At 43.8% G+C, this 19,594-nt stretch overlaps 1 protein-coding gene across 4 annotated transcripts in view; it reads right to left on the reverse strand.

The window, feature by feature from the left end:
* Positions 1–1,122: 1,122 nt before the first annotated feature.
* Iml1 (GATOR complex protein Iml1) overlaps positions 1,123–19,594 on the reverse strand; it is a 61,636-nt gene continuing 43,164 nt past the window's right edge. For all 4 annotated transcript variants that reach the window (XM_065435579.1, XM_065435577.1, XM_065435578.1 and 1 more), the window contains 7 exons: positions 18,153–18,255; positions 15,914–16,036; positions 11,534–11,694; positions 8,152–8,320; positions 5,344–5,534; positions 2,690–2,767; positions 1,123–1,484 (listed from right to left, as the gene is read on the reverse strand). In XM_065435579.1, the coding sequence (XP_065291651.1) occupies positions 1,260–1,484; positions 2,690–2,767; positions 5,344–5,534; positions 8,152–8,320; positions 11,534–11,694; positions 15,914–16,036; positions 18,153–18,255 (1,050 nt within the window). In that variant the 3' untranslated portion in view covers positions 1,123–1,259. The remainder of the gene's footprint in view (positions 1,485–2,689; positions 2,768–5,343; positions 5,535–8,151; positions 8,321–11,533; positions 11,695–15,913; positions 16,037–18,152; positions 18,256–19,594) is intronic.

Genomic DNA, 19,594 nt, shown 5'->3' on the forward strand with positions numbered 1-19,594 from the left:
AGCATTGCTTTTTTGCTCTCTAAAGCCACAGTATCCGAGAGGGATCGCATAAAAAGAATGCGATGGCTATTTTTGAGGACAAAATTTCTGTAATACGTGTGAGTGTATTGTAGAAAACGAAACAAACACAACCGAAAAAAAAAATCTGTTATCATCTGATTTCTCGAAGAAGATAGAGAAAACAGGCTAACACCGCAGTACGACCTCGCATAGTCACACCACACAACATTTATAGATCTGTAAATGTTGATGCCGCATGCTTAAACCATGCGCTATATAGAACAAAGATATCTATAATACAGCACCTGCCACTGCTTAGGATGCTCGTGCAGTTTGTAAACGGTCACTTTGCTGGACAAGTATAGTTCACACTTTAAGGTATGCTGCTGTTACTAACCAAAACTATTTTATTCATGGGTGGAAACCTCATCCCACCGAACTAAGTATTCACGCAACGTAATCTGTAGCTCACAGGTTGAACGCTTGTCAACGCCTGTCAGCACAGCCCCTATCGTAGCAGAATGATACCCACGCTGTTACGATCGCCATGTGTGTTTCATTACTCCTAAACTGCAGCTTAGAACTAGATGATAATACTGGAATAAGGTCACGTTAGTCAATGTAACATTCAGAAACACACAACTGATCTCCGAGGCTGATTGTGGGCTCAAATATGCATGCACACATCGCACTGTGTGCTCCGTCCGCCTCAACGCCAGCAGAAAGTCCAGCCACACTGACTTAAACCACTTCAGTACATCTCACAGAACCGTATTCCACATAGAAGATGCCACGTCATACTAAATAGACCGCACGAGCACAAAAGCAAATGCCAGAAACTACCGCTGGGCGTATACCTGCCATGCAAAATGAAGCGCTCGCCCAAGCCAGCATGCCGACTGCCCACTGCGTAGCAAAATGGTGGCGCCCATGAAAAAACGGTGTATAGGCTATGTGTATTTGTTCATTGCTGCAATACAAAACTTTATTTAATGATCACATTTTTTTTTTTGCGGACTGCCTGTGCATGTTCTGGCATTTAAGCAGAATTAATAAGCAAGATGTGTTATCCGTTTTGAACAGCTGTCAGTGGAAAGCAGTAATGTAGTTGGAACAAGCAGCTAGAACTTCACATTACCTTTATTACAATTTATTACAAACCCATTAGGTCAATTGCAAGCCCTAGGTTATCTACACTGTATACATTAGTTATATATACACAGGGCAGCAAGCCAAACTTGGCTTTGCGTGCAACCTCTTCACTGTTCAATCTGGGGAAAGAGCTCTGCTGCCTGGTTTCCCTGCATGGCACCGGCGCACCACGTGCACAGCCAGGCTTCAAAAGCTTCGACAAGTCGGCCCTCGTGGTTGCTGCAGAGGGCACGGAAGTCCTGCATCACGCCTCGCATGAACTGCTCGTCAATGGTGGCCGTGTTCTTCCAGCGCTTCGTGATCATGTAATTGTATGACCAGAGGAAGCCCACCTGCATCGGTAAACGAGTACCTATCTTATGACATTTACTGTATTTGCATGAATGCAGTATTTGGTTTAGCTAAATACAGGGCATCGTACAACCAAAGTCTGCATGAAGCAATGACGTTTGCCTTGTGTAGGTCATGAGCACAAATTTACTGCAATACAGGTAATGGAAAGTTTGCATGTGTTGCTAAGTTACAAGCAGTGCAGTTTGCGCATTCGCCGATTATTTTAAATCTAAAAGCTCCAAAAAATTTGGGCCACTTTTCTCGTCCTTGTTCCTCAACATGAAACAGATACTTTGTGTTCAATTAGATATTAATCCCTTCAGTGCTGTGACAAATTTCAAAATTTTCTTTAATAGAGCAGAATTTTCTTTAGACCTGCATATTTAGTGCCAATACTTTCTAAAAAATGTGATACCAGGAATGCCTATTGCATTTTTGCTAGTCTCGTAGAAAAAGAAAAAGAAAACAGCAAAAACCATTGTGTACTATTTATTTGTCAAAATTACAACAAACTGCACATATACACGTGCGAAAATTGTAGAAATTTCACCATGAGTAACTCGTCATCAGCACCAGAGAATGCTCATAGTGATGAGTTGCCTTGTCATCGGCAGTTAAGGGGTTAAAAGCAATTTTTTTCCAACCGGACTTACCGATTCAAAAATTTTAATATCTAAGCAGTTGAACAACGTTGATAATTATTACCTGAAATAGTAAACACAACACTCAAGTAAGCTCTAAAAAATAATTATGAGGTTTTACGTGCCAAAACCACGATCTGATATTGAGGCACCCCCATAGTGGAGGACTCCAGAATAAGTTGGACCACCTGAAATTCTTTAATGTGAACGTAAATCTAAGTACACTGGTGTTTTTGCATTTTGCCCCCAACAAAATGCGGTCGCCGTGGCCGGGATACAATCCTGCGACCTTGTGCTTTGGCAAGTAAGCTGTGCTCTGACCTTTTCAGGTATTAACTTTAAATGAAAACATTTTTGTCGTGGTTTGCTGCTGTCCATGATTAAGGATGCTGATGAGAGAAGTATACTGAAAATAACCTTGCAACAAACAGAATCAACTGGTGCCTGGAAAAACATGTTCGTTCACTTTTCTCTTAAGCAGGCTGTCATACAATGCATGCCACCCCCCCCCCCCACACACACACACATAGACAGAGCCCTGCACTAATATCCAGGAGTCTCACCTTTCGGTTCGTACAAGCTGGTGGTGGTTCTTCACAATGCTTTAAACAATGCTCCATCACATCAGCTTCACAGCAGATCTGAAATAAATGATATAAGAGTATTTAACTCGTCTGGTTTTGTAACCACAAGGGAATAAATAAAACAACAGTGAAGATAGCCAACACTTATTATCACTCTTGAACATTGGTTACACTAGCAAGTCATAGCGCTTGAATTGCTCACACCATCAATCTTCTAAACTGGGCTCTTTAAGAAATGCTTCCATGAACGCATAGTAATAACAATAAGGTGTCTGCATGCTAAAAGTACCAACATTTGGCCAGTTAAATACCCTACAGAACTCACTGATGCGGCCCCTTCACATTGCTCTGTTGGTGCTACCTGAGGGACTGTGATGCCCTCTATGTGCAGGCTGACTCACTAAAGGTGGCACTATCAAGCAGAAAGAGAGAGAGAGAGAAAACTTTATAGACTTTTTACAGCACCATACTCACGGGTGCTACCATATGTGCTCACGTGACAATGCCCGCTGTTAAGCACCTTCTGATCGGCGTTTGCTCGCTTGTGTACAGTGACCACAGCAGACACAGGCATGGCTCCACACAGCCGCAATTTCGGCTGCCACGGTGTGCAGTGAGCGGTTAGACGACACAAAACTTTGGTGAAAGCTGCAGAGGCAGATCTATTCTGTCTGCGCTGGAATCCTAATAGTGTGGAAGCTTACCGGCTGAAGGCAATGAATGCAGCAGCTTGATGTATGCTTTTACCCTTTATATTCTAGTCTTTACAGCTGTAGGGTTGTAGGGCTGTTACGGCCGTGTACATGCTGTCGTCATTAATTGTATGTACAACAACTTTGTGCAGAAATAGTGTGTGCGTGTGTGTGCGTGCGTGCACGCGCGCACACACACATACACATGCACACACTATTTCTGTACAAAGTTGTTGTACATACAATTAATGACGACAGCATGTGCGTGTGTGTGTGTGTGTGTGTGTGTGTGTGTGTGTGTGTGTGTGTGTGTGTGTGTGTGTGTGTGTGTGTGTGTGTGCAGAAAATACCTGTTTGCGACCTGCTCTGACCGTGGTGGTTGGTTCGGACCGCGTAATTCTTGTCGGCAGCGCTGATCATATAACTTGGGATGATTTTCTGATTACTTACAGAGCAGATTAAAAAGTGTTCACGCACGTGTAGTAAAATAATCTTGCAAGTGGCCGAGCGATTGTTCACCTGCCCGTTTGATTCCCAGCGTAAATATAAAACTCGTGGTGTGTGCCTATTATTCCATGTTTGACTTCACTGTTATGGAAAGCGAAGTTGCTCATGCACATCAGTCATGCTTATGTGGGGACAACCTAGCGCTGCCTTACATGCTTATCGAAGTTCTACATTAAGTGACATTTAGTGCCAGTGGTTGCAGAAATGTTGCACTGTTACTGCAGACAATGTTAGCCTGGAAATCGGTGCCAGCGATTGCCTACCCAGGGCTGTTGATAAAGCTTGTTGTGCTCGCCTTGAGGAAAGGTGCACATGATTAACTATCGTAAATACGGGTACATCTTATGCAGCTGAGACAGATGAAGCTCACACACAGTCTCATCTCACACATCCAAGTCTCCCTCGCAGCTCTTTCAATTCAAGACAGAGCACAGCTTCCCTTCACTCTTCCGCATTTTACATAAATAGTACTAAGCGATTTCTGGCCTCTCGGCAGAACACTGCTTGAATGGTGAATGACAGCTCATGCCTGCTTGCTCTTGATTCAGATGGTGTGCAATGGTGGCGAGCCAGTGGCGGCCCATAGTATGTGGTGCACAGACTGGTCGCTGCAGAAGGTCCATAGGTGGTGTCCAAACCCATGCCCCAGCGATAGATCTCTCTGGGTAACAGGAGCCAATCTTGAAGGCCACGCTTCTGCTGACTACACACACCAGAAGGGAATGTGGAGCTGGAAACATGTCACAGATGCCATATCTTGGACCTAATTTATTACCAGTAATGGGAAATTATCAAAGACCCGCAGTGCAAGGCCTCACTTGCTGTATTCATCAGAGCCGATTTGATGACTGTAGCAAGGAATTGTTGATCTTGTGTCTTGGAGGCTTGGGTTAGCTACTAGGCACTGGGAGGTGAGGTGGGGACAGGGTGAGTCAAGTTTCTGAGGGAAGCAGGTGATGGAGTAAGATAGCAATGCCAAAGTTTGTGTCCTGTGTTGAAATGTCGTTGCAGTGTAACCATAAGAGTCAGGCTCGTGTATGCTGACTGGTCAAGTTTGAATTATCCGGCGAAGGTCAATTTTAGGATTGAAATAACGAAAGTTTGGGCTCACAAAAATGCATAGGCAGTGACTGGGACCTTCAGCTGGAATCGAATTAATGGAAGTCTACTGCATAACAAGACTGGTTCACACATAAAAACACATGAAAAATAAAAGTAATGTCCTCCTTACAAATTGCACACTCTTTTTAGGGGATCAGACAAGGAGCCATGCCTTATTGGGCAGTGGGTGCACAGATAATCCCCCAAAAGCATCCTGTTTTGTGCAAAGGTTTGGGCAGACTTTGCTTATAGAGGAAGTCGGATTTGAAGCTGCAAAAATAGTGTCACTGTGTTCAACCATAAGACTTTAACAAGGGAGAGACCAAAACTCACATATTCTAGTGCCTTATCAGCTTCGTCTAATGGATTAGGTTTGCGGCTGTGGCTGCTACGAGGTATCATGAGGAACATGCCACCCGTCGTGTGCACGTAAGTGCGATGCTCCACCGTGGACTGCAGGTCTCTCAGAGTGATGAAGCCAAACCTATGTGCCACATACTCTTGAAACTGCTCCAGGCCACCACCTGAGAAAGTTGTGCACCACATTCAGAAGACTGGCAGAGATTCTATAATCATTTTACAGCAATACTGGTTAAGGTAAAGCAGTCCACAATTGACCAGAACCATGGCCTGAGTTTTGCTTGTGGGTATAGTCATGTTCAATGTGTTCAATATGAGCTGCAGCACAGTGCCCATGTTTGAAGGGGCCCCAAGACTACACAGTGCTGCCGACAAACAATAAATTGGAGAGCCAAACACCGTTCCAGTCGCTAGCACATTAATTAAACCAATTTCTCGTAGTTCTTTGTATGAACTATGAGAAAGCTTGAACTATGAGGCACCACTGTGCAGTCCTGGGGCAGCCTTGACTGTGGGTACTGTGTTGCAGTTCTTTTGAATGCAAATGCACTGTATCTACACAATTCTAGCATGCCCCTGAAAACACGCACCAAATTTTCGGTTTAAAGAAGGAAAATAAATCTGCATCTGAATGTAATGTGTGCCTGATTTATGTGTAAAAATATATATAGTATGTACCCACATTCGTGAATAGCATAAACGAGACATGCCGAATTCACCATCACAGAAGGGAAACATCTTTTTTTAATGAGCTTTGCGGGTGCGCTCGACTCTCACCTCCCACCCCTCCTCTGATGATGTTTACACTATGTTGCATTTCCTGTAATCCGGCTTTTTCTGTGTGCTGCCAGCAACTGTAGTTGCGAAGTAGTGCGAGAGATGGCTCTCTTTCGTGTAGTGTGCCTTCCACTATCTACCTATGCTTTTTTTTTTTCTTTCTTATGTGCAGGTTCTTCTTTTTTTTTTCAGTCACCTGGCTACAGATGTTGTAACCACCCGCTTCAATGTAACCACATCAGCATCAGCATCATAGTGCCACCTGAAAGTGTGGATACTTGGGCGCAACGGGAATGGGCTACGTACTCTTGGCTTGGGGTTAGCGGTGCACATGAATGTGTTATGTGCTCGTGTGCATGCTTTGTGGGACCGTCCCACAAAAGGATTCAAAGCGAGGCACCAGGTTGGATGAACATGATCGTTCAAACGCACCACTGTTCGTGTGACTGTACATGCGAACGGTCAGGCACTGGTGTCTGGCGTTGGGCAAATATATTCGTTCAATATCCTGTCGCAGTGAGTTAGATTTCCTCAATCTGTCAGCACTGATCAGCATGTTCCATTGGTTGTAACTTGGCTAGCGTTCTGGTTCATGCTTTCCAGGAACAGACCTGAAGTGGTAAATTAATTACACAAGGTGTCACATAATCTAAAGAAAGTGGCAAACAGGCATAATGCATCAGTTGTGTTCTCCACACCACATAAACTTGCTCAACTCTACGCATGCATTCCAGGAAAGAAGTCATGTAAAGCTGTTTGTGGAGTGCACAATCGGAGTGGTGTATGAGATAACCCTGTCTTGTGGGAGGTGTCCATGTGGGGAAGACTGGTACATGTGTGAATGACCGGGCCTGAGAGCACATCGCATCACTAAAGGACAAGGGAAATGTACATCTGCCTACGCACTGCAAAAGCTGCATGACATTTTTGTGCGAGATAAATACTACGTCAAAACAGGGACACTGTGGCATGTGAGCTCTCGGAGCCTTTATTTATGAAGCAGAGGGGTGGCGATTGCATTAATGTTGCGTTGTTAGGTTGCTGGAAACGTTGAGTTGACAAGGTCTTTATGTCTGGTAAAGGACTGGCGGAAATTTTTCGTTTTGAGTGCTCCTGTGATATTTGTGTCGTGCATGTGCAGACCTTGAATTCTCATTTCATCATTTCACCTTTTCCAGAGAGGCATCATTTGTTAGTGAGCACTTGTGGTGTTTAGTATTGTCCATGTCCTTCTTACGCTATTTTAATTTCACTATACACCATGACCCAACTAGCACAACAACAAGCCATGCGAAACAACAGTTCAGCACCACTGTCCGTACACTGTTTAAAACTACATTAGCTTCTCACTAGTATATAGGGAGCAAACAGAATAAATGATGCATTGTGTTGCTTGGAAGGGGCATGGATATTACTTAAATAATAGGCAAACTGTTGTATAAATGTTCACTCGACAAAGCAAGTTTTCATACGAATGAAATTAGTCACGAAAGAAAGTTAAGTCGGCTATCATGCTAGTATTAATAGAACAAAAGAAAAAATAAAGCAAGGTAAGTGCATTAAAACAGTGAATGAAAGAAGAAAGAACTGAAAACATTGCTCTGTATGCATATACAGCTAGCCACAGAAGTTTTTGTAGCAAAGCTTGAAGTTTTGGTGAGTAATGTGGAAGCCTCTGAGAAATAAGTGTCCATTAGATTCCAAGGTGCCTTGCGGCTTCATTGGCTACAACTTGATTTAAATTGTTCTTTCTTTTTGTGCTTCTAAAACTTTTACAGCTAGGAGGGTACACATGTGCACGTCTGTTCTTGTTTTGATGGCCTAACTGACATCCCTTGCATGGTACAAAAGCACTTCCTGTCTCTCAGTTTCATTTGACCTTACTCTGATTTAATCAACTTGCTGTCTACCAAGCTGAAGAAACACAAGCATCTAGCTATCGATCTAGATCCTGTGGTTCCCAAATATTGGAACATAATGGTGATTGCTTTGCCAGACACTCACCTCGTAGCAGCTGGGAGGCAGGGTTGTCAAGGACGTCAGTTTGCAGTGGCACAAAGATGGCACCCCGCAGGGGGTCAGATTTAGGTGACTCAGGCAACACAAATGGGTCACTCGGAATGGGTACTAACTGCAGTCCTTGGCTGTTTGCTTTGCGTGCCCAGCCCAGCACCTGTGTGCACAGAAACCGAGTGGTAAAAGTAATTGACTATGATGATGACTTTTCGCCATCTTTACCTCATCTGCGTTACCTCTCGAAGCGCCGTCATGCATTTCGAGCCATTTACATAATCAGTACAGCATCAAGCGCATACACAGAAGAACACAAGCCTTCCATTCATCAGCCCTTCCACGTGCCATCGTTCTTTGGAATGATCTTCCCGATAATATTGCATCCATATGCAACCATCAATCATTCCATGATCAGCTGCACGAATACCTTTAAGTGACATCGTGATGTTAAACGTTCTCTTGTATAAAAGATAGCACTTTTTGGCTATTGTGTTTTTGTAAACCCCTGCTTTACTTTTTTTTCTTTAGTCATGTGTCAGACATTTGTGCTGTATTTATACACTTCAACTATTTTGTGTACTTTGCTCTTATGTTTGTTGCTGGTTTTTAGTACTGGCCCTGTGCAATGTATTCCTTCGCCATTTTTTATCTGTATATTTTGCATTTCTTATAATATCCTTGTTTGTCCCCCTTACCCAATGGCCTCTGGGCACATGAGAAAGGGAGATTTTTGTTTCAAGCGACAATTTGTCCGTGTTGTCTATGCCATGATGCCATGGTGAATATGACACACTAGAGGCTACAGTCTACTACAAAGCATAATTTGGGCTTCCTGATGCAGGTATGTTCAGCTCTCGCAAAGGAGGGGTGCGGAAGAAGTTAGGAGGAACAGATGAGGTAATGGGGATGACCATGTATTAGGATTGGTCCAGCAGCTATGAGCTATCATGGCATTCTTCGTTGTGATGTTGGATGGTATTGTCGGTGAGTGTGAGGGTTTTGGAAGCATTGTTATAAGAGACATAGGGGTTGGCACAGAGAGGGCGTATGGGAAGAGCAGCTAGACACCTATTGCTCTAGGTCAGGGTGCTGAAAGTTCTGAAAGCAATGTCCTGTGTGCCGTAATGCACCAGGGCATCTGGGGATAGCCAATTGAAGCACCTCCCCCTGAACTAAGGGGTCAGGGGTTAGTTTAAAGTTAGCTTAGCATTTAAACTTCACTCCAACTGTGGATGCTTTCCTACATGGGAGCTACACAGTGACTTTTGTTGCGAGTTATAAAGGAAATGTCCTTTGGCAATTCAGTGTATCACTAGTAAAGGAGCATATGCCCAGTTCTGAATTGCCGTGCAGATAACATAATACAGTAAAACCTCGTTAAACCGTACCTGCTTATACAGTAGTTTCGTATTAAAAGTAGTAAAGTCAAATCCCTGAATCAGTGGCCATTGAACCTAATGCATTTTGTATCCGCATAAACCATACCAGCTTATTGCGTACGTATCGGTTAACACATAGTGTTTCCACTTTTCGTCGCGAAATCACGGTGGTACGTCGGCCCTGCAGAACAACGAGCCTCAGAGATCAGAATGGCCTCCAAGCGCAAATGCAGAGGGTGCTTGGAAGGGCGAAGCCACATCAACAACAGCATCATTTTGGCACCATGCCAGAGTCTGAGCACTGTGGCCCGTGTTGTGGTGTCGCGCAAGCTAGGACAAAAAGCGGGTGCTCAGCATAGAAGAAAAATTGGACATTGTTCATGCTGTCGAATGCAGCACGAAGAAGTCGGTGCTGGCACACGAGATGGATCTACAGTTGACTACGGTGTGTGGCATTTGGAATGTGAAGAAGAAGTTGGTCGGCAATGCTGCTGCGACTGTGAAAATACGTCGGCTACAAGGTTTGACTTTTTGAGGTTCGACTTTTCGCCATCGTTCCTCTGTTATTGCCGAAGTGTCGCCTAACGACAGTGGTGAGGACGACACAGAAAGCAATATCACGGGCGATTCAGGCCCGACAGTGGCAGATGCTGCGTGTTACGTCAGCCTCATGTGGGTGTTTGCCGAGAAAAGGGGGCTGGCAGAAAAGCTGGTTCAAAGCTTGAGTGAGTTTGAGGCCGCCGTCATCACTGCTAGTCCACCGCGGCATCAAACGAAAATAACATACTTTTGTCACGCGAAGTGAATAAATACTGCATGTTTTCAGCCCTTTCATCACACTCTCTCGTGGTTCCATTTTTGATAGGTAAGTGGGCCATCTCATGCTATTTCGGTGTCATGCACGCACAGGTAAACATGAACATGTCTCGCTTGATGACAGCGGAAACTGTCTGTGAAAATGCCGTAGTTAGGAATCACGGCAGTAGCCGCGAGCCGATTTACCTCCATGTATCTGTCACTTCAATGTGAAAGGAACGTCCAAAGCACGACGCATACAAAGCTACTGGCACTATGCACACTCTGCAAACCTTGCAGATTGCTTTGAAGATGAGGCCCACATGAGCTCGCACTTTGACCACGTCACAGATTGCTTTCAAGACACACAAGTGCCAACAACGCGTCCCTATGGCGTCCGCAATTCGCGTTGCCAACACCGTAGTAGATGACGTGGTTGTCTCCACTCAGTACGGAGTGGTGGGCGAGGAGCACATCGAGGCACCCTAGCAGCCGTTGGAGAAGAATGCCCTTCCTTCCTCGCCTGACCCCTCTGCCCCACATGCCAGAGGAGAGGGCACGCATATGGGCAGCGTTCCTCGCTTGCACATGCGAGATTGAACCGTGTTCGCTGGCTCACCCTCACATGCTTTCACTCATACGGAACCTCATGGCGATGGCAACGGCAGAAATGTGCCTGGAATGTCCATATAATTGCTATTGCAACAATATACAGACGAGAGTCCTTTTAACTCAAGGCCTATACTGCTGTGATCTTTGAATAAATTACACAAGAAAAAAAGAATAAGCAAACTGCAACAAAATTAAGCATGGTAATTATTTACCCTCTTTTGGCACAAGAGTTGCATGACCATCTTGTCAATGGCACAAAGGAACCCCGAAAGTAGGGGAAAAAGAGAAGAAGAAATGATTGTAATCAGCTATTGTTGCATAAAATCTAATTCACGACACATGAAGTACTAAGCCAGCTTCCCACTACTCAAACTGAACTTATCAGCATTTCATGTCCTCTGAACATAAAATGGCATCTTAGCGAGGCTTATGCAACAAAAAAGGTCTGTTATGCTGGTAAATGGCTGGTTGGTTGTCATATTCTCAACTCGTGTCGACGCATATCACCGCCAGTGTCTTTCTTCTGCATCCCGTTTCATTTGTGCTGGTAATACGAGCCAAAAAAGAAAAAAGAAAGAGTGACTCACCAGATCAGCAATTATATAACCAGTTGCAACCATCCACTCAACGATGATCTCAAACGCTTCTCCTGGCTGGAATATGGTGTGGTACTGTGCCTGACCCCATTCAGGCCGGTCACTGCGACCACCAACATCAATGTCGACGTTGACATTCCGGAACTCCAGCTCTGTAACAGGCAGGACAGCAGCAAATCATGTAACAGCAAAGGAAGCAAAAAAATGTTGCAGTTTCACACGAAAGGCAAAGCATCAATTGTGATAGCATATTATTAGACAGTTATACGAAGTAAGCATAGTAGTTTTATCAGCTTGTAAACATTTGCTTACTAATTATACTTGCACAGGACAATACACACACAGAAGCTATAAAACTTGCCAAAAAGGCATTCCAAATACACACCTTGCCCACAATGCTTGTGAATGACCCTAAAAAGTTTTGGCGTGTTATTAACCCTTCCAAAGATGATTTGGTCATGCTGATTGATTCCAGTGGTTCACCGGTACCCGATGTATGCCCCCTGTCCTTAATTCTGTGTTCAGTAACAACTTTGTCGTATGTAATGACCCCATGCTTCCAACTCTTGAGTGTTGAAATTACCCACCTATGGACTTTATTATCATTGAACCTCTTGGGGTCGAAAATGTAATTAAAGAACTGAAGTTGTCATCAAGTCCTAGTGCTGATTTGGTTAACACGAAATTTCTGAAAATACTGTTGTTTATTCATCTGTTCTGCTTTCAAAAATTTTCCAGCAATCTTCAGATACCTATCAGCTACCTGCAGATCGGAAGGTCAAGGTGGTGGTCCCACTTCACGTCTGGTAGCAAAAATTCGCCCCTCAATTACCACCCCATTTCCCTCACCAGCATTCCTTGCAACATTCTTGAACATATATTGTACTCATATTTAGCAAAGCACTTAGACAATGATTAATTTTTCATAAAAGCACAACATCATTTCTGAAAAAACTTCGCTTGCAAAACTCAACTTCTTTCTTTTTCTCACAGCCTTCATCTTATTCTCGACAAAAGTTCATGTGCAGACTGTGTTTTCTTTGATTTCGCCAAGGTCTTTGACAAAGTGTGTCATAACTTGCTTCTATTTATGCTTAGTAAACTTAATGTTGATCCTAACCTGTTTGCATGGCTTTTTTTTTTTTATTGCGATGAAGGCTTGCCCTTAAGGCATAATTGTTGGAGCGTATATGTGTATTATATGTGTGCTGTGAGGCCTGTGTTGTGTATGAATTGAAGCAGTGTTTTGTGAAATCTGTTATCATGTATCCAGCGGTCATAGCTGGTTGTCACACTGTAGCGGAGGCCGGCTTGCAGTAGGTGACGCGAGCGTTCCGAACTTAAACCCGTACACGTCCATATTAGGTGGTATGCATCTGATTCCACCACAGGAACGGAGCAGTATGGACACGTAGCACCCAGTGGTAAATGCGACCAGTTCCACCTTGAGACAACAGCCGGTGTAAGGGCCACCCCGGCCCGAAGCCTCCTAAGCACAACTTCCTCCGCCCTAGTAAGGTGAAGGGGGAGGGAGCAGACACACGGTGGGATAAGAGCGCGTGTGTCCTGCCGGAGAACATTTTTACGGGCTCGCAGCGAGTTACGGGGTTGGGGTGGGAGGGGAATAGGTGGAGGATCAGGATTAGGAGGGCAGTGTGCCTGCTGGTCAGCAGCAATGTTGTGAGGGTTCGCTGAATGGCCTTGAATCCAGTGTACCTTGACGCAAGTAGCTGTCTTACTATTCATAGTGTGTATTCTCTCGCAGATTTCCATCGCCTTATCGACCTTCTTGAGTTCCTGCATAGCCGCTAAAGAATCCGTGAAGATGTCTAGTTGCTTGATGGTAGGCAGCTTAGATGTCGCATCTTGCATAGCGTCGTGGATGGCTTGAAGTTCCATTACTAGAGCGCTGGCTTCCGTAGATAAATAGCGCTGGTGGCCGCTGATGAAATTATGCGTTGTACTCAGGAATGATGTCCTTCCGCCGTCTGGGAGAATGGCAGCATCCGTATAGACTTTGCAGGTGTTAACGCATGATGCAGCGACGATGTTGTGTTCGTCAATAGTACCTGTTGTATCGCTGCGTCGTAACTTCGTTGGCTTATTAGTTGTGATGCTGGTGAATTCCCAGGGAGGCATTGGACAGGGCTGATTGTCAATCCGAGAGCCGCGGTGAAAATGAGCATGCAGCGCAGCGACAGCCGGAATAAGTTGCTTTTTTATTTCACGTGCTTTTTCACGTTGCAAAATTAGCTCTGCAATTGTGTTGAGCTGGGCATGTTCCTGTAGGGCTGGTATCGGAGTGATGCGGGGCAGTGCTGTGATTGTGCGCATAGCATCGCGATTAATCGTCTCCAACTGTGCTAGCTGTGCCAACGTCAGCCGGTGAAATTGTGCTTGATATAAAATTCGTGGCTGCAAGACTGCACGCACCAACCGTCGAGCTACGTCAGTACGAGCTCCAGCTGCTTTTGCTGCAATGCGACGAATAAGGTGAAGTGTTTTTGTCGAACTCTGTCTGGTTTTACGGAGCCAGTGTGCACCACTGCCGGATTGGTGAATATCGAGACCCAGTATGCGGACCTCAGAAGCCTCAGGGATTGTTACTGCGCCGAGTCTAAATGTAAAGGGGTGCTGCGTGATTCTTGTGCGTCCTTTCTTGTTGGCCACCACAACATAGCTTGATTTTTGGGCGGAAATGTCCAATCCTGCTTTCCGAGCGTAGTTGTTCAGCACATCAAGGGCTTCTTGAAGCTGTTGAGCATGGCTTGAACATTCTCGCCTTAATCAGTCACAGTATGTTGTGTCAAATAATATGTCCCTACTTAAACCCATAGATTTTGGTGTGCCCCAAGGATCAGTTATAGGCCCTCTTCTTTTCTGAATTTACATTAACGATCTAACCAATGATGTTTTTTCTAATATTTACCTTTTCACAGATGACTGGTGTGACCTATGGTTAATGCAAATTAATGTAACTAAATGTAAATGTATGCACGTCACTTGCAGCAATATTCCTCCGCCGAACTATTACCTTAATGATACTCCCTTAGAAGTGATAACCTCCTATAAATATTTACGCATCCACATAACCTTGTCATTTTCCTGGTCGTTGCACATCAATTAACAATTAACAATACTAACTGCATGCTAGGTTATCTTCACCGAAAGTTTTATTCTGTTCCTACATCATTAAAATTAGTCTTATACAAAACGCTTATTAGGAGTAAAATGGAGTATGCCTCTCATCCATCTGGGACCCGCACCTCAAAACCCTTGTTCAATCACTTGAACTAATCCAAAACAATGCCGCACATTTCATTTATAGCAATTATAGCCATACATCAAGTGTAACTACCATGAAAAGCTCTTTGCTACTTGCTCCTCTCTCAGCCCGATATAAGTGCTTTCGCCTTGCTTTATTTCAGAAACTATATTTCCACAATTCCTACCTGTGCAATAATCTTATATCACCTTGTACCTACATTTCCTCTCACATTGATCATAGCCATAAGGTTGCAATAACTCAACGCCACACCAGAATCTGTCACGAATCATTTATTTGTAGGACCTCTCAGGAATGGAACCACCTTCCCGGTGCAGTTGTCGCAATCAAGGACAACTGAAAGTTTCATTTGGCCTCATCATACATCACCACTCCCGGATACAATTAACTAATCAATTTTGTTGTAATAACTAACCGCCTTTTGCTGCTTTGTTATTTACTTATGTATATGTTTCTTACCCACTCTCCTCTGTAATACTTTGGCCTCGAGGGCACAATAAAATAAAAAATAAAAAAAAATAAACTAAATTGACAAGCATGGTGCCATGTACGCACGCACATGCAAACATGAACACATCTCACTCGATGACCGCGGACACTCGCTGTCAAAATGCTGGCATCAGGAAGAGCAGCAGCAGCGAGCGAATTGCCCTTCATGGTGCCTCTCGCTTCAACGCAAACTAAGCAGTGAGAACACAGCGCACACAAAGCCATCAGCCTTCGGTGTGCCTAGACTCCATACCCACCGCACATCACTTTCAAGATAGGGCTCACGTGGCCGTGCTCAGCCATGCCATATGCAGCTGCCACCAGAGTAGAATGCCCCTGCCTCCCCTCACTCCTGCTGTCCTCCCCCATGATAAGCCCACACTTTTCCATAGAAGCCAAAGGTTAAAACCTGCAACCTTGTCCTTGGTATGGTCAATTGCAGCGTAGTGGGGTAAGAGCACAAGGTGTGTGGTGGTCTCAAATAAACAGACTGACTCTCTCCAAAAGAATTGATCTATCAGAAAAACAGAGCTGCACATTTTGTTGTACATTAGTTGAGTTGTGGTTTCTGGGAACACAAAGAAGCTTTTTCTTACTTTTGCCAATATCAATTTCGGTGCTTTCCAGCTCGCCCACACTTCCACTGTGTTCATTCTGAGGCAGCAGCTCCACTTCGATCCACTCATGTTGGTAGGCATCCAGATCTACCTCATAATTTTCTAGAACAAGCAAAGATAGGTGTTTAGAAAACTCAGTCATCACCATTATCTTTCAGATTCTGCCAGACATCTCATTAACAAGAGAGGGGCAAGAAAAAGGGGGTGACATCAAAGAATTTAAAAGAAGTGCTATAAAAGATCACTTAAAATGTATAAAAAATGTTGACAGTCACTTTAGCATATGCTAAAGAGGATGAAGGTGAAAGCCAGAACACTCACAAGACATTAATTAAATTACTTGATATTCTCATTCGAATGCATTGTTACTTCCTGTTTTCTCCCACCCAGGGCTGAGCAGAGATGCTTTGCAATTGTATCATGATATGATACTAGATACTCAGGCAACAAGTATTTGAGATACAGATACAAAAATACTACTGCAGTTATTGTATTCGGTACGATACCTTCCATTTGTATCTTAAGATACTTCTATACATTTGCAAATCTCTTATTATAGGCCTATATAATTAAAATAGCACCAAACGCGTATGCACAAAAATGTTTGCTTAGAAATTTTTTTACTTTGACCCACCTCGTTTCATTTGAATGAAATGTCTGTTAGTATTTCAAGTTGCCTTTCTTGCTTGTCTTCATTCCAAAGCAATTTACTGGGGTTGCTTTAGCTACTTAACATGAAAGCTCTTTATATGCTGTGCTGTCAGCGGCTATGGCTTGTCACTTTTGTAATTGATGGGAGTTGCTGCTCAGCTTGCTGACCAGGTAGCGGGCCACCATAAAATTACAAGAATGTCAATAAGAAGCCTCTGCACTATGTCACAAATACTGCTGTGGAGTCTTACCTTGTTTGTAAACGTTTTAATCACTGGGCAGGTTCACAGCAGCAACAACGCTGGTAGCGACCTTTTTTGTGACGCATCATGTATACAGAGAGCACAGAAAGCTGAAATTACCTTTCATGTTCTACTTATTTGCTGGCATAAAGTGTTTGTTAGCGACACAGTCATTTATTCAGGTGGCACAGTGGCAGCAGTATCAGCTTGAGAAGTGTTCAGCCAATGTTCATAGTTTTGCACGGTGATGTTACAATAGCCCGTACCTTGTATCCTAAGATACACAATAAATTCTTTCATGTATTGGAAATACGTATAATGATACAAATCTTGTGAGATGCATGATCGTACAGATACAAAATACCCAATGAGTATCTTAGACAGTATCTAAGATACATGTATATTCGATACTGCCTAGCACTGCTCCCTCCAAGGTTGTGGGTTCAAGTGCCTTAATTAACTCTATCTTAATTACCTGCGTCTTAATTAACTTCACCTTAATTAACACCAATGTTTATGGGTTTGACTCCCACCAATGGTCACAAGTTCTACCGTCATTGGTGGCACCATAAATTTTGGTGCCCTTGAATTTTGGTTCCACCATAGGTCGAGGCTTTGACTCCCACCAAAGGTCATGGATTCAGGTGCCTTAATATTAACTCTACCTTAATTAACATCACCTTAATTAACTTTTCATTGATTAACACCAAAGGTCGTGGGTTCGACTCCTGCCAATGGTCGTGGGTTCAGGTCATGCGTGGCACCATCAATATTGGTGCCTTTGAATTTTAGTTCCATGACGTCGGATGATTATGTTTTTTATAATGCCGGACAATGAATTTTTAGACCCATGAGGCGGCTTTCACCTTAATAACCAATGAGCAGTTGCTTTTCACTCTATATTTGCTGCTCCTTTGTCAAAATGCAGTTATGCAGCATGCTTATTTACCCACAAGAGCAAATAATTCATTATATTGTGCCAATGCCATGAAGCTACATTCCTACAGATACCCAGATAAATTTCATTTATGTATAAATAAAAATGCTGCATAGTTTTTCATTTTTTTATTGTATACATTGCTTTTGCTTTCTTTAAGAACAAAATGCACCAGCATGAACTATATTTTGGATAAGATTTTGCAAAAAGTCTTGATGACCTCACAGCATAATACACCCTATAATACAACCTTATTAAATTGAAATGTGGATCCAAAAACACATGCAGAAATGAACATAAATGGAAAGACTGCAAAAAAGAATGCAAAAAGCAGCTGCACAAGTTTAAATGGAAGGTGCTTGAATGAGACAATGTTTTGCATCCTGACCTTTGGTATTCTTGTCTGGAAAAGAGTAAATGTAAAAGCCATTGATGAACGGGTGATTTACATCTCCAGATGCGTGGCAGATGTAGGACTCTTCTACAAGTTTCTGCAGGGACAAAGGGAAAGAATTCAGTTAACAGGCCATTTCAGTCAACAGGCCAGTTAACAGGACTTTTCTTAGCCAAGTACAAGCTAGTACAAGCTAGTATAATCTGGAACAAGTCAGCTACCCATATGAGGTAGCTAGAAAAGAGGTAAACAATTTCATTAGGCAGCTTGTCAACTTTTTTGGCTTAACTTCCTCTATTCATGTAACGCAAGCTAAGCAGCAATCAAGTGAGCAAGATGTGGAAGGATAGAGAAGGCAAAGGTTTTTTTCCGTGGCCCAAGTCAATGCCTCTTTTACTAGATGCCTGCCGCGTGAGCCGAGAAGCTGGTTACTGCCCCTCTCCTCTTTCCTCCTCTCCACCCGGGTCGGCTGCGAGTGCTAGCTGTGGTGGCGTCTGCAAACCTAAATCACGTAGCTCTGCCTCCGAGATTTTAGCGGCGTCTCTTGCAATCCTGCAGGTTGGACCCGTGGTCTCTCAAGCCATTGGTCGAGCGCGCACCAGCCTAGTAATTGTCACTTCCTCCGCAACAGGAAGTGGGTCGGCAGCGAGCGTCGTCTCTCTGTGTCCACCCTGAACTACGGGAACCTCCGCTCCAATGGGAAGACTAGCGACACGGCAGGCATCTAGTAAAGGCGGAATTGCCCAAGTACAGGAAGCACCAGTGTTGCCAGCTCCACCTGGCAAGGAATGTAGAATCCTGCTGACCTTTGGTACTCAGTGTCCCTTTGGTACTAAGTGCCATGCTTGAAAGTGTTTGCTGTCACTGTGCTGCTCCTTATTTCCTATTACCAGGTAAACAGCAGCCACAGGTATCCCCAGCTGGCAAGCTGGAGAACCCTCTTCACCGAGTGTGTCCTTTTCAAGGAATCTCTCAGTGGCGTCTTATATAGCTAGCTGACCGACTCAAGTCTCAGAAGCAAAAGTAATAAATGCTTTTTTTTAGCATTGTTGCCATCTCTTGCTTCCTTGAGCATGAACCCAACCGTTGTTGCTTAGTATGTGTACGGTAATCAGAGTGGGGCGCAGCAGTTGTCATGCTAATGGCATCTGCTCGAGCCCCCAACATACAGTCCTTAAATTCTTCTTGAAGAGGCCTGAGATGACTCCAAACAGGTGTGCATAGGGCGTTGCTGACACAAAATTACAGTTTACTTGTCACAATACGTGCCAGCACCAATTGTCAACATTCTGTGATGATTATATAGCTCCAAGTTGTGTCCATTCTGTTTATGTTACGAGCTGCAGCACCGCATGCCAGGCTGAAAATATGCAGAACAAAGTGCTTGCTCTAAATGTGGCAACATTACCTTAACATTTAACAAAGACAGTGTGGCA

The sequence above is a fragment of the Dermacentor albipictus genome, chromosome 2 (genome assembly GCF_038994185.2).
Source record: "Dermacentor albipictus isolate Rhodes 1998 colony chromosome 2, USDA_Dalb.pri_finalv2, whole genome shotgun sequence".
Classification (NCBI taxonomy): domain Eukaryota; kingdom Metazoa; phylum Arthropoda; class Arachnida; order Ixodida; family Ixodidae; genus Dermacentor; species Dermacentor albipictus.